At 39.0% G+C, this 15583-nt stretch overlaps 1 protein-coding gene across 1 annotated transcript in view; it reads left to right on the forward strand.

The window, feature by feature from the left end:
* Positions 1-15583, forward strand: part of PHF20L1 (PHD finger protein 20 like 1) — a 2880694-nt gene that overhangs the window by 716803 nt on the left and 2148308 nt on the right. The window contains exon 5 of the mRNA XM_044066227.1: positions 3958-4046. Coding sequence (XP_043922162.1) covers positions 3958-4046 — 89 coding nt within the window. The remainder of the gene's footprint in view (positions 1-3957; positions 4047-15583) is intronic.

Here is a 15583-nt window from a genome sequence, read left to right on the forward strand (position 1 = left end):
AATACTTCCATGTATTAACATAGATAAAAGTACTATTATTATGTCGATGCATTAATTTAACTGCAAGGTAACTTACCCTTATAGTAGCAATTTTATATGTCTAAATTAAAGGTTCTAATTAAGTTCACCTCTGCACACTTCAAGAACAGTAATATTTTAAACTTCCTAATTCAATTTAAGCATAAAATTTAGGGGTTCTTAGTTGACAAAATAGGGGAGCAATAAACTAAATAGTTTGTGTTTCACATTAAGTACTCTATTGTTATTTGTTTAATCCTTTTGTGACACTACTGTTACCCAAGTAAGCTTTTAAGTTTAAGTATACATGCTATAGAGCATGTGTCATTCAAACCTGGTTCATTGTAAGCTTCCAATCTCAGTTGCCAACTCTGTTCACTTTTCTCTAGCAGTAACTTAGTGAAACTGTCATTTAAGTATTTTATATTTTCATAGTTGTTCTCTTTCCTATATACTATCTTTGAAATAATTTTAAATTTAAACTGGTGCTCAGTGTTTTGGTTACAATGCTTTGCTAAAGCGTTTTTTATATTCTTCTTTTAATGCATGCATACATGTTCAGAATTCTCTTAATCGCCGGTCGGTTTTACCGACATACGCTGAGCACTGTTGGCATTCAGCCAAGTATACAACTCATCTAGTATTACAATTATGCTTTTCATAAATATAAAATGTTTCATCCCTTATTTTAAAACAGTTGCTACTGTCTATATAATTACAGTACCTACAGGCGCCACATTATTGTGTGCCCACTTTATTTTTCTTAATTTTATAGTGCTACTCCAGTAGGTTTTTCATATTAGAACCTCTTCTAAATGTATAGTAGGTGCTTCACCTATCCTACTAAAGATATCCTTGTCTAATGATAATAAGTGCCAGTATTTTCTAATTGTTTTTTGGATGTCTGGTGCTGCTGGACTTATAAGTAAAGGTAAATGAAAGTGAAAAGTAGTTTCTTTCTGTAAGTCCACTTTGTTCAAGTCCTTCAACAGTAAGTCTGTTCTCCTCAGTAATGTTGACTATACTAGTTTCTAAAATGTTTCCTTTTGTTATTATACTGTTCAAAAGTGGTATGTAGAAACCAGTTTTCCTTTTAGTTTTCACTTCATGAAATATTTCTCTTAAGAACCAATTTGGGTAACCCCTATGTGTAAACATATCATGCAAAAGTTTACATTCTTCCTCAAATTCACTATCAGTTGTTACCATTCTAGCTGTACGTACAAGTTGATCTTTCACTACCAATTTCTTCGGGTGTTGGGGGTGCAGACTAGTAAAATGTAGAAATGAATTTGAGTATGTGCTTTTCCTGTAAATCTTTGCTGTATACCTACCCTCTTGTTTGTTTTTACTATGTTCTACATCTAAGAAGTGGATTCTATGTTCTTGGAAATTTTTACTTTATAACGAAACATATTAAGGAGACAGCACACAAACCGCATGGCAGGTATGTGCATGAGCGGTTTGACAAGTAGTTAAAGAATGACAACCCTTTAGTTGATAAGACTAATATTTGTGTACTCACAGGTTATATACTGTTGAGGATGTGACGTTTGAGTATTGCTGGGACACTTGTACTTAAAATGAGGGTAAGGATCAACTCACCAGATCAATATAAGGGCAACTAATTTATTTCTTCTTTCATTGTTTTGGTTGTACTGAGTTTACTTAAAAATTACAACAGAACACTGATCTACTTTGAGTGAGGACAACTGTGTCTTTAAGAACTTAAAAGAAGACTTGTTGAGCCCTGATAGGTTAGTTTTAGGAAGGGAGGTTATTTAAACTTATTTTTCAGGTTAACTCAGTATCTGAAGAAGTCCGGATACAATCCGGACGAAAAGCGCTTAACTTATGGTTATTTGTTTGTTTTGTTTTTATGAACGTTTTTAAGTATTTTACTCTCGGTTTTTGAACTGTTCGTGTGTCATTGGAGAAATTAAAACCATTGGAAGCAACATCGTTGTTTGGGACTTAGTGCTATTTTGTTTTTACTTGTTGAAGTTTCGTTTATAACAGATTTCCCGCTTGCTTTTGGGAGACTTGATGTATTGTTTTGCAAATTTTAGCAGGACCTGGATGTTTTTCTGTGTAATGAAAGGCTTCCATCTGGCAACCCTACCCTATAGTCCATGCATATGTAGAATACGGGAGATTGTTGTTACCTGTAGTACACAACCAGTACTTGCCAGAAATTCCTGCAACTCCTTCAGTGTTGCTATAGGTCTCTTGGCAGCTTCCCTGACCAGTTTTGGTCTCGTCTTTTCATCACTTTTGGAGGGACGTCCAGTTCTTTGCAATGTCACTTATCCCATATTTTCTACACTTTTTGATGACTGTATTCTCTGTGTTCCATGGTATATTCAATGCTGAGGAAATTCTTTGTACCCTTCTCCTGACTACCTTTCAACAATGAGATCCCTTTGATGCTTTGTAAGCTCTCTGCGAACCATGGCTTTTGCTGTACCAGGCAACTGAGCAAATGTCAGGAAAAATGGCTTTTGCTGTACCAGGCAACTGAGCAAATGTCAGGAAAATCCTACTAAGACAGTTGAACTTTATTTGGGGTTAATCAGAGTCTCTTTAATTGATGGCAGGTTTGTACCCAAGAAGACTGAATGCTGTAATTAGAGGTTATTGGTCAAGTTAAAGGTGACAAAAGTTTAGAAATGATTTATTGTGGTGTCATTTTTATATCGCAAAACCCTGGCATTTTAACAGGTGTGTACACTTTTTTTATATTCACTGTGTGTGTGTGTGTGTGTGTGTGTGTGTGTGTGTGTGTGTGGATCTGAGAGAGAGAGAGAAGGGGAGACTGTTCATTTTCATCTGTACGCATCCGACATTTCACGCTATGCCATGACATGACTTTGAGCAGCAGAGGCCAAGATGACTTCTCTGCACAGGAAATTTGATGTATTGATTTTCTGGCTACCCATTTAAAATTCTCCAGTAACTAGAAGTCTCTTCTCAGCTAACTGGTACATTGCTGTGTTCCTTACTTTGAGTGATTTCTTTAAACATGCATTGCAGCTTCACATTGCCTACATTTGCACAAGTTCCTTTTCTCCCGATTTTAGTGACTACATATGAAATTCCCCAGGCCTTTCTCTCACCCAGTTGTATTCCCACTCCAGTACACACCAGCTTCCTTTCTCCATAACTCTCCTCTCCAACAGCAGTGCCCCCACATGACCCATCATATAGTGGGATGTTTCTGAGTCATTCATGTACTACTTTGTTCAGAATACACAATGCATATGTAATGCTGTCCATTAGCACAGAACGTTACATAATCACATTGTGTTACGGCTGTGTACTGGTGAAGTTTGGGACATTATCAGTGCTATGATCCTGTACCTCCTTCCATCACCCTGCACTTGTGTATATTTTCTGATGTTTCAAAACAACAGTTTCCCTATTATCAGTATGCCCCACTGTATTGTCCTGTTCTTTTGGATTATAGTCATTTCTGCTTTTAATGACAAAAATGCACATTATGTGCAGTTGCTTGATCATTCTTAACTAGAACTAAAGACACTGCTTACAATAATGAGTTTAGAGAGCACATTGCAAAAGCTTTGTGCTTTATATCTAAAATAGGTTTGAGTGAAGTGAGGATTTAGCTAAGGTGGCATTCATGTTTTTTTCTGTATGTGCTCCACTTACTACTTAGAGACTGTAGGATTCTGTTTTAAACAAGCAAAATGTCAGTTATCACATTGGCATTACCCGTAGGACTACACAGTTCATTTTTTGGAAAACCTTGCAGCTTAATGCAGAGACTTTCTAATTGATGCTGTTTGTATCATTACTACCTATTTTAAACTGTGATTGCTCCCAGACAAGGTGAGAGTGAGGTCATGCTGAAGGTGGAAGCATTAAAAATAAGTCCAGAAATAGTTGACTGTTGTGTAATTTTAAGAATTTTCATTTCAGGTACCTATACAGTGCAGTTCTATGATGGAGTCATTCGATGTGTGAAAAAAATGCACATTAAATCTATGCCTGAAGATGCAAAGGGGCAGGTAAAGAGTGTTCTCCCTCTATAAAAGCATTCTTCCTTTTTCATTTTGGTGTTAATGTAATGAGTCTGGAAAAATGGGGATCCTTTTTAAATTTTCAGTTTCACAAAAGCTTAACAAGTAGACTGAACACTAAACAAATTTATACAATTACAAGAGCAGTAAATGCGTTTTAATCCGTCAGCTCCATTGGTGTGTCTGGGCAGTAAAGCAAAATTCAGTTAGCAGGTCAGACATCTCCTGGAGCTGGCATCCGGAAGGAGAAGAGTGACATGGCTGTGTTGGCTGACCTCTTCTTTAGGGAGGGTGCTGGAGCACATGCCCAGGGCACACATTCCTGTGGGAGGTCCCATAACAGTGCTGCGATCAAGTGTGGTACCCATCACATGTCAAACCCTAGGTGTATTACTTGGTATGTGCATTTGGGTTAGGGCTGCAAAAAATTAAAAAAAGGAAAAATGAACAAGTACTTATGGCTCCATAAGTGACTGCCTCTCTCTTTTAATAAATTGACCAGTTGACCGAGAGAGGGGTCTGATAGTCAGTGAGTAGAGACAAAGACTTTGCTTTACATATCCACATGAAGTGTGTTTTCCCCTCTCTCATAAAAATAAAATCTAGGAAAACTAGAAAAATACACAAATTAAAAAGGTATAATAAATGTACACGTAATGCTATAGAAGTTTAGCTTCCAAATAGTTCTTTAAAATATTAACACATCTGAATGTTATTTTTAAACTTTTATAAGATTTCTAATGCAGGCCAACATTTTTTGGATATGTTTTAACTTGTTTCTCATACTTAGTGTTTCCTTTTTGTATTGGAAGTTAAGAACTGATGCAAACTCCTAAAAAAATGAATCTTTCCTGTTTGACTGTATAACCTTTTTAGGTGCTGCTAAAGTAATGCATGTTAAAGATCTCCAATCTGAGCTGGCACACACAGGCATGAGCTCATTAACAAAAAAACAATTAGATTACAGTTGTATGGCCAAAGAGACTAGTATAATTTTTTCTGAGTATGACACTAGAAATATTTTAAGAAATATATAGTCATAAAATGTTACCAATCTCCTTTTAAGGTTTTCCTGCATCCCCAACACACAGAAGCAATTTGTATTATTTATTAATTCGCTTGTATAGGGAATTAAAAAGCTCTGTGAATTTACTTTTTGTATTTCTCAAATCAAGTATGAAGATATCCTGGCTGGAGATGTCAATGCAACAAACTTTTCTTTGATATCCAGATTAGGATAAGAACTCATTTTATCAACTTTGTACTTCTAGAATAAGGTAAACTTTCAAATGATCATACCCGCGTGCATGTCAGGTATTTCTTGAATTAATAATGAATGAACATTTTTCAAGTGTTTCAAGCAGTCTTCTTTTTGAGTTTTGTATTTTCTTGTAAATCAAATAAGGAACTTTGCTTTAGATGGATAATGATCCTTCTCCATCTATTCATATTTTTTTTCTTATGTATTTGATCAGTAAATCCTAGTGATTTATTGGATAAATATAGTAGTATTTTAAATCTAGATTCTTGTATGTTTTTAAGCTGTTCTACATTGTATATCTGTAGACTCAAAAGTAATGTATCTTGGTTAATCCAGTCCGAACACTATAATTGTTGGCCTGGTTACCACCGTTGCCTTCTCAGCAACATTAAGAATCTCCTGCAAGCTTGATCTCTTCTCCTCATTCCCATTATGTACTGGTGATCTGACTCCAGATCTTGCTGTCACTTTTTCAGGTTTGGAAGGTTCTTTTGCAGCAGAAGGGCCACTTGTTTTAAATTACTTGTTTCCTCACATTTTTTTTAAAGAGTGGCAAGACAGTTTTAACTCTTGTTTATGCCTTGTTCCATCCCAGGCTGCCCTAGCCCCTTTCCATTCTGTCCTATCTCATGGGTTTCCTTTCTCTTTGTTTAATTCATCAATATCTGTTATATGAACTTGTCAGTAGAATTATTTACATTAGCATTTCCGTGTTGGTGTATTAGCACTCTTTTATGTATCTGTAATTTGACTTGTAAACTGAATTATATTGCTAAGACTTCAATTGTTACCCTGAAAAAAAAGGAGCAACCTCTGGGTTTTCAAAATGTGCTAAATATGGACATAAAATTCCTTTTCATGATCTTTGCAATTTGTGCTTGTTGAACCTGGGATAGGACATGTCACCTCAGGTTGTTCTGTCTGTAGAAATTTTAGTTTACAAATGCTTCTTTACAGGAAGTACAATTTAGTATCAAAGGTTTTTTTTCCTGCTGACACAAAGAAAGAGGAAGGAAGGCAAGAGAAGACAGCTGGACAGTAGGGTCCTCATTCCAGATCCTCTCTCTCCTTTGAAGTGTTAGATCAGCAGCTTCCAGTGTAAACTCTTGCAGAGTACCTTTTGTGTTGGTGCCCATGCCACTGTCAAGATCTGTCAGTCCCAAAACAATCTGTGTTTTCTGACTGCATTCTGAGGAGAAGAATGAATAGCTGCTTTTGTGAGCAAGAGTTATCAAAGTATCTTTAGTGTAGGTCACCTTCTGTCCTTATCTATAACATCTTCCAGGTTGACACAAAGTACTTCTGCAGCCTTTGTCTGGGATAAAATGATTGGCTTGCTTAAGGCCTTGCTGGTGTTTGATGTCATTTCATCCTGTTCTGTTTCTAGGGAGGCCAGAGAGGATGCTTAACCCTCCACATCATTGATTCCTATCTTGGGTTCTGTCTTGGCACAGCAAGCTTCAGAGCAGTTTATGATCCTGTGCCATTGCCATAGGCACCACCTTTGGATGTTTCCTCTACGGTGTGGCACCTTTGGTACTCGTGCCAAGAATCACTAAGCCTGAAACTGTCTGCATTGATGCAGTGATGGCACTGACCCTTTTGTGATCATTTGTGGTATTTACGCAATAAATATTTGACTCCTTTGTGCCAGAGACCTGTTAATCATCAGAGTCAGCATGGTTCTGATGTGTGTGGGTGCTTCGGTGTTGACCTCCATGTCAACACAGACAGTAGTTCTGACCCATAAGGTGCCAAGATGCGAGTGTTGGTCTTGAGGAAACCATCTAGGTTTGTGGCCCTGAAACAGGTATCTTCCATTGCAGTTCTACTGGGGTACACCAGCCAGCATGGGAAGCTTAGTTGAGCATGATTTTATCAGAGTAACCAGGTAAACCCTGAAGTTCTTAGGAGGAGTTCTCTTCTGGGTACTCTAATTCTTGTCCGAGTGTTCCAAAGAAGATGCGTAAAAAGAGGCCCTCAGACTCGTCACCAGTGTCTTCTACTCCAGACACAGATCTTGACAATGGGGATGCTCCTCCTGAAGACTGTTAAGTTCAGAGCAATCCTGGAAATGATTTGGTGGGGGGGATCTGGGTTCACTGACCCTACATGTCGGGAGGAAGAGATCCTTCAAAAGGCTTTCCAGTCTGCCCTTCAGTCAGCTTGGGTGATCTTCCCTTCCTGACAAAATGGTAGCCCCCATTCAGCGAGAGTGTAAGGAGCAAAATGTTGTTGAACCAATCCATGGAAAGCAAAGCAAGGTTCCTAATCATCCTAAAGATGGGTCATCTGCCACCAAAAGAGAGATTCCAGAGGAATCCAAGGTGATCCTTTCCTCAGTTTAGGAGTCCATGGTCATGGATCACTTTTTGGGAAGTGGGTATATGAGCAAGTTGCCTTAACTGGACAGGGCGGACAGGGCTTCCTGACTTGATTTCTGATAAAGAACCATGTGGATCAGTGCTCTACCCCATTAACTGCTTGGTGGACATAAGGTTTCAGTGGGACTTGGCAGACAAAACATTAGAGACCATGATAAAGCTAACATTTTCTGACACATGAAAACAGAGTCAAATGTACAACAGTCAACACAACTACCATGCTGTCTTTAAGGCTTTTACATAGAACTACAGATGAAAATAGTGTGGCAGGTTCAGGAATCACTATGAGGCTACTGGCCTGCCTCAGGCATACAGGATTCATGGAACACTTCAGGGCAGTATTTGCCAACAGCCTGTTTGATGAGGTCACCCTGTTGGACTAGAGGAGAAAGACCGGTTATAACACATTGAGCAGGAATATAAAATGTTCCTAGCTGTTGGGGGGTTTTCCTTTCAGCCCTGCAGAGATCCTCTGTCAGGAGCCGGAGGGATTGAAGAATATTTGGTTAAAAAGTCCCAACGGGTCCAGTATGAACAGTGTAGTAAAAGGATCTTTTGCAGATGTGGGAGTGAGTTTGTTGACCATCACTTTAGAGGCAAGGGTGGTCCACAAGACCTTGGATTACTGCTCTCTGCCTCATGGGGAGAGACATCAGAACCCCTGAGGTCTTGCCCAGCTGTCCACCTTTGGAAGCATTGGGGATCCCATTTCCCCACATTCAAATGAGTAGGTGGCCAATCTCACAGGACACATGGATCAGGGAAATCGTAGCTAGAGGCTATTCAGTTCAGTTTTCAGAACCCCCTTTATTGCTAACTCATCCTGTGCCAGATGTTCCACACTGGCAAAAGAAGGTGGTAATTTTAAGGGGTTGCCAACCTCTTCCGGAAAAGAGCAGTTCAAGAAGTTCAACTCCTGTGAGTACGATATATGGACTGCACTGTGGCTATTGCTAATATTGCTCCTGGAATATATTCATTCAGGTAGCTGAGATCCTCTGTCTTTTTGGTACCAGGAAGAATGTTGATTAAAACCAAGATGCAAGATGCTATCTTGTCTGGGGAGAATGGACATGCTCTTTGGATTTCCAGCATGTCACTTACACACAGAGATTGCAAAGCTGTCTGTGAGTTTCCTCTGCTTCTGGATGTGAGACAGCCTTAACCAATTCAGAACCATGCTCTTTGGTCTCACTACAGCTCCTAGGGTGTTTACAAATCGCATGGTGACAGTTGTACCTTATCTAAGGCTATCGAGGATCATGTTGTTCTTCCCTTATTTGGACGACTGGCTCATAGTTGCTTATTCAGTGGAGTAGCTCATCAAGGTAAAAGATTATTTGCTGTGGTTATGCATGTCTTTAGGAATCTGTCAAGAAACCAGAGTCACATATTTAGCCAATACAGGCATTGATATTTATTGGTTGCTACCTGGGCACCAAGTTAACATCTGCAAGCCTCTTACTGGTGGGGATAACCCAAACTGAAAATGGGCAGACTACTACTACACCAAATTTTGTGACTAACACCCTTAGTGTTATGGACTCTGGGTTTGATGTCTGCAACTCTGTACCTACTAACTGTTGTGATATATCCCATGATGGTCCTGCAGTGGCCATTAAGAGGTCAGTGGTTACAGCTACATAGCCTCATTTTTCTCAGAAAATCTGAATTTCCAGATTTTGCCACAGGCCTCAATAGTGTTTGAAATATATAACCTGTTATTGGAAAATCCATTTCTTCCTCCAGTCCCAACTGCCATGGTAACAGCAGATGCACCTGCCTAGGGGTGGGAGATATTGCCTTGGAACAGACAACCCAAGAAGTGTATATGTAATGAGATGGCAAATTACCCATTAAAATTCTAGATGTAGAGGAGGTCTTTCTAGCACTGTGAGCCTTTCTGGACCTCCTTTTACAGAATTTGATATACGTATGCTCTGACCACAAGGCTGTAGTATAGTACATTTAACAAGCAGGGGGTGGCATTTCCTAGCTGCTGTATTAGGAAGTACTGAGGGTTGGGGAATGGACCATTAAGTTGTCATTTCTTGTGGCAATGCACATCCTGGGACAAGCTAAGGTTTTAGCAGATAATCTGAGCAAATCTCTCTTAGTGCCTCACTAATGGTCCCTAAGCATGCCTGTGGTGAGGATGCTTTTTGGTGAAGCCTTGCTGCAATCCTTTTGCCAAACTCTCCAACCTCAAATGCAGCAACTTCTTTTCCCTAATACCTCAATAGGTTCAAACTCTCAAGGGCACTGTTATCCATCCTTATCCCTCCAAGACTCTTCTGTGCTTTATCTCTGCTACCTCTCATGATGAGGTTTGTTCAGACAGGCTGTGCGAGGCCAAGATCATCCTCTTGGCCACATTCTGGTCCCATTGGGTTTGCTTCTTTTTATTATGGCCTTGCATAATAGACCCTCTCCACCCCTTTTGGACAGTCATGCAAGACTGCTTAGTCATCCTGAAAGCCTCACCCAGGCATTCAGTTTCTCAAACTGAACTCACGGTGTCTCCACTTCATTAGAGGGTAAGGGCCCAGCATATTTGCCAAGGGTGGTCCCACTACTAGCAACATCCCACAATCCTTCAGTCAGAAAACTTTAAAAAGGTAAGCAGTACATGTTTGCTTTGTGGGCTACAAAAGACCAATCCTGACAGTTCTCTTCCTGGCAGAGATCTTTGATAAGTGCTGTAGCTTCCGAACTGTTAAATGTCCACCTTATAGTTATCTCAGTCTATCATCAAAGTATCTGTCCTGCATCTCTGGTTACTCAGAAAGTTTGCAAAACCTTCTTGAGTTTTTAATGATTAGAAAAAAAAAAAAATAAAAGTTCTGCCACTTCGTCTGATCTTAATTTCATGCTGGAGTACTTTACTGCTTTGAACCAACAGCCAAGACAAATGTTATGTTCTGTTTTTGTAAAACTCGTGTTTTCCAAAAAGATGGAGTGTTATTTAGAACTAACCCAGCTTTTATGCTGAATGTAACATCAGATTCTAATCTTAATTCATCAGTCTTCCTGTGCTTCCCTCTTTAATTAAACATGTGGAATGCAGATTGCATTGCTTTGATGTATATAGACAACTCTGGTCTTAATTCGGTTGCTCCAAACACATCAGAGAAAATCAAGTGTTATTTTCTCCTTCACACAAAACAAATGGAGAAAGGTGATGAGGGTTATGCTGCCCAGGTGGCTGACTGCATACCATACTGCTGTACATCTAGAAAAAAATCTTCATAGTTTAAGCCTACAACCCATTCCACAAGATCAGTGGCTTTACCTCATCAGCTTATTTCAAAAATCTGTGTGTGGATGACATTTGTTCTGCATCCACTTAGACTTCATTGCATACAATTGCCATGCATTGTGAGATGGATTTGCTGTAAAGATCAAAAGCAACTTTTGGCGTCACCATTCTGCATGGCATTCTGTCTCGATGCTACTGGTTTGGTGGGGGCTCTGCCCAACTATTAACAGAGTACTGACTGAATCAACCAAATTACAAAAGTTATGTACTTGACTATAATTATAGATTTTGTTGATCCTTGTCCATACACTGTAATGTACCCACCCACTTTCCCCCTAAAAGACGAACCACTTTCATATGGACCTGGAGGATAGTCCAGAAGTTGACAAGTTATTCTTGGTGGGAAGATGCACACCCGTAAATAAATATGTACAATTGTGTGACTAGAAATTCATATAACTTCCTTAGTAATTTATAGATAAACTATAGGACCAAAAGTTTCTTTCCCTTGGCTGTTTTCATTGGAGAAATTTGATCTGAAGAGTCACCAATGCATGGTGGGAATGAGGATAGGAGCTAGAGTATGCAGGAAATTACTAGAATTTGAGAAGAATGTGCCCATAATGACCAGTCCAATGTATGGACAATGGTCAATAAGGTCCATCATTATGGTAAGTACATAACTTTTGTACTGTATCTAATTAACTAAATGAAAACATTCTCAAGTCAATGTAGTTATGTGTCCTTAAATTTAAAGTAGCTGTTGCCTATTCCTCTGACTTTTTTTACTCGCACTTAAAATAGTTGTTTTGATAAGGCAGTCCTATCAGCATCAAATGTAATTAGAAATTTAAAAGCAAATCCTATGGTGAAATACCCATATTAATAAATTATATAAGAAGAGAATGAAATTAATTAATGCTTACAAGAAGTCTTATTACTTAACCTTAAGCGCATACTTAAGCAAACTAATAACTTAATGGAACCATTAGGAAACTCAAAGCTGCTTATGAACTGAAAATAGCCACTAAAACCAACAATAACTACACTCTGTAATGTTTGGGGCTACTCCATACTAATACTGCCAACTCTGGGCCAAAGGAAATAGCCAGTATCCTAGCTGATAAATCTAGTGCAAACTTTTTTTTCTACCCACAGTTGTTACCATTCCACTGATTCTTCAGTCATAACCACCCCCTTTAATTACTGTGGAACAAGTCCTGCCAGCTGTCTCAAAGGCTAAGAACACCTCATCCATGGAACCAGGTAACATACCATTTTACCTGGTCATCTGTACCAAATATGGTCTATAAACCAAAAACTGGAAAACAACCACACAATATTGTAAAACTTAATAAATCACCGAGAAAATTATCTGGAAGCCAGGGAATCCAGGTGAATAAATCCAACTTTAATTTGAAAACAAATTAAAAACCAAAGGTTAAGCACTTTCGTCTAAACAAAGTTGTACATCTTCAGAACCATTTTAAAAAACAGAAAAGGGGATTTAAGAACAGCCAGAACCTCCCTTATATACACAGTTACCTATCAATGCAACAAAGTAACAAGAACTGTCTGTTCATTTAAAGCAACAGGCATAAATATGCCGCCAACTGTAAAACATAAAATTACCATGTTATCCAACTGATGTTAAACCATTTCACAAAAAATAAAAATATCGGTCAACGATGTAATGCCAAATAGAATATAATAGCGTGAAAAAAATAAAATGTAATATGAATTATAAAACTGATGCTTTGTGTTTAAGCATGCTAGTAATTGAAATTGCCTCATTTAAACGGGGCTACTGGTCTCATCTAATCTCAATTGCCAAAGCAGTTCTTTGTACATTAGAAGATTTTGCCAGTTCCCTCCCTGAATATCTAGACTCCACCATTCCAAAATGCAGTATTTATAAAAGCAATTACAACTTCACATAGATGTGTGCCTCACCAAAGCATTTCTTTTGTCTTTTTTATTAATGCAATATAGATGTTGGTATATACATTTGTTAAGAGCGTTATTGGTCTTGCTGACATAAAAAATGGACAAGACTGACAGGGCCAAATACACTTCGCTGGTCATGTAACAAAAATATTTGTCCTTAATGGTCCAGGGTTGAATTTTTTCCCACCAAGTCCCTTCATATTGGGAAACAGTGTAGCCACATTGCCTACAACCACCACACTTAAAAGATCTGCTGTCACTCGCACTTGATGAGTATGACTTCTCCAAAATTCTCTTGATACATGGGCGATTATTATACATATACCCTGGTAGACTAGCAAAAAAAAAATCCTTCAAGTTGTCATCACACTGTAAAATTGGCCAGTTTTTACAAGCAAATCCTCTTGATGTCACTAAATCCAAAGAAAAATAATTTTTGTTTCTTGCGAAATGGTTCAACAACATATGCTTGATAACATGGTAATTTCACGTTTTACAGTTGTCATATTTATGCTTATTGCTTTCAATGAACAGACAGTTTAATTTGTTGCATTGATAGGAAAGTTTGTGTATTTAAGGGAGGTTCTGAATTCTCTTAAATGATGCCATTCCTTTTTGTTTTCTAAAATGGTTCTGAAGATGTATTACTTTGTTTAGAAGAAAATACTTAACCTTTGGTTTTTAATTTGTTTTCACATTAAAGTTGGATTTATTCACCTGGATTCTGAAGATGTCTAACTTTTAAGATGAAAGCAGTTAACCTTTAGATGTTCTTCGTGTTTCACTGTTGCAGTCATAACATTTAGGTTATCTCCTTGCAGGTAGTCCTCAGTCGGCCTGATTAACAAAGTCTTGGGACCTGCGTTGGTTGCTGTCCCTTCTTCCATGACTTCAGGTAGTCAGGGGTATAAAACATGCAGCCGATGCCATTACAGCCCGAAGCAGAAGCAGTTCGCAAGTGCCGGTCGGCAGACTCCTGAAATTTTCGTTTTCGAGTTTCAGAACCGAAATCTTCAACTAAAGCTAAGTACCCCGTTGGGGAAACGTTTTCTTGCTCCTTACCGATGTCAGTAAAAGTTAATTATTGCATTACTTGTGGAAAGCAAATACCTCATAAAGATTTTCATTCGTACTGTATTCCTTGCCTAGGCCCTGACGACGACGTACCTTGCTGTCGGCTTTGTGCTTTATTTAATTAGCGCACTATCCATCGTCGGTATATTTTCGCCTCTAAATATTTCGGTTCTCTGTTTAATTATCCAGAAATGTCATCGGTTAGCTATCCAACTACCTGGATTCCGAAAAACGCAAAGATAAAGACAGAGACAGACCGCCGAGATCCAAAACTGCCATTGACGCTTTTTTTAAGCCAGTCGCCAGTACTCAGTGAGGCGCTTTCACAGCCCCTGATACCTGCTACTTCTGATTCGCAGGCTCTACTGAGACCCATTCGGAGTCCAGTATGCCGTGAGAAGCTTCAACTATGGAACCCGTGGATTTCTCTACCTTGGATGGGTCTGGAGCCGCTGTGCAGGCACCGGCTTCTGAGGGTGTATTCAGGCTTATGGACTTGCATATTAAACCGATGCCTCCTTCTTTACTTAGGCCTAAATCTCGATCAATGCCTAAACAAATGATGCCCAGGCCACATGCTCAGGCCTCTGTGCCTAAAAAACAAATGATAAGAATGGCTGAAGATCTAATAACTGTAATCAGGGGTAGCCAACCCCCCCCCTTCCTAAGAGGCCTAGGACTAAAGTTGGTTATGAATCTTCTGATCAGAATTCTTTTTTTTCTGATGATCTGGATTTGCCCTTATCTACTTATGAAGATTCTGATGCAGAGGACTCCATTCCCTTTGCTTCCCCTCCTGAGGATTTTTCTTTTGGGGAAACCTTACATGCTCTAAGGGAGCATTTCCACTGGGAAAGCTAGGATTTTTCTGATTCAAAAAAGATGCTTGGGGATTTCCTTCTCCTACCTCAGGATAGGCCTTTAGCTATTTCTGCTGTACTAGACATTGTTGATGCTTTTTCGGAATCTAGTTTGGCCCCTGAATCCCTGCCTCCTGCTCTCAGAAAACCTGACGGATACTACAGGGTCCCTGAGTCCCACAAGTTCCTTTTCAAAAATCCTATTGCAGATCCAGAGACTATTTCACAGGGGCCCAAGGGCATTAAGGCTTCTACTGCTAAACATCCTACCCCTTCTGATAGAGACTCCAGGGCACTGTATAGATGGGGTAAGAAGGTTTACACTTCTGCAATCTTGGCCATTAGGGCTTTAAACTGCCAGTTTCATATGTTAAAGTATCAACAACATGTTATTGGACTGCTTAAACAGAAAATGATGTTGATTCCTGACTGTGTGGAAAATAAAGAATTACAGGATTTAATGCATTCTGCTGAACAAGTTGGAAAACATACTTTGCAATGTGGTTTTGATTCATTAGAGGCGTCTTGCAGGGCTGCTGTTACTGGGTCTGTGCTCAGAAGGCATGCTTGGCTTAAGGAGCAATCTTTGCCTGATCATGTTAAAGCTAAATTGTTGGATGCTCCTTTAAATCAGGACCGCCTGTTTGGCAACAAGGCTGAGGAAGTTCTTAAAAAGATGGAAGATAAAGCTATGCAAACTGTTAAAGATTTTTTACAAGTTCAGCCTCCTAGATTTAGTA

The sequence above is a fragment of the Protopterus annectens genome, chromosome 3.part1 (assembly GCF_019279795.1).
Source record: "Protopterus annectens isolate FY-2018-M chromosome 3.part1, PAN1.0, whole genome shotgun sequence".
Taxonomy (NCBI): Eukaryota; Metazoa; Chordata; order Ceratodontiformes; family Protopteridae; genus Protopterus; species Protopterus annectens.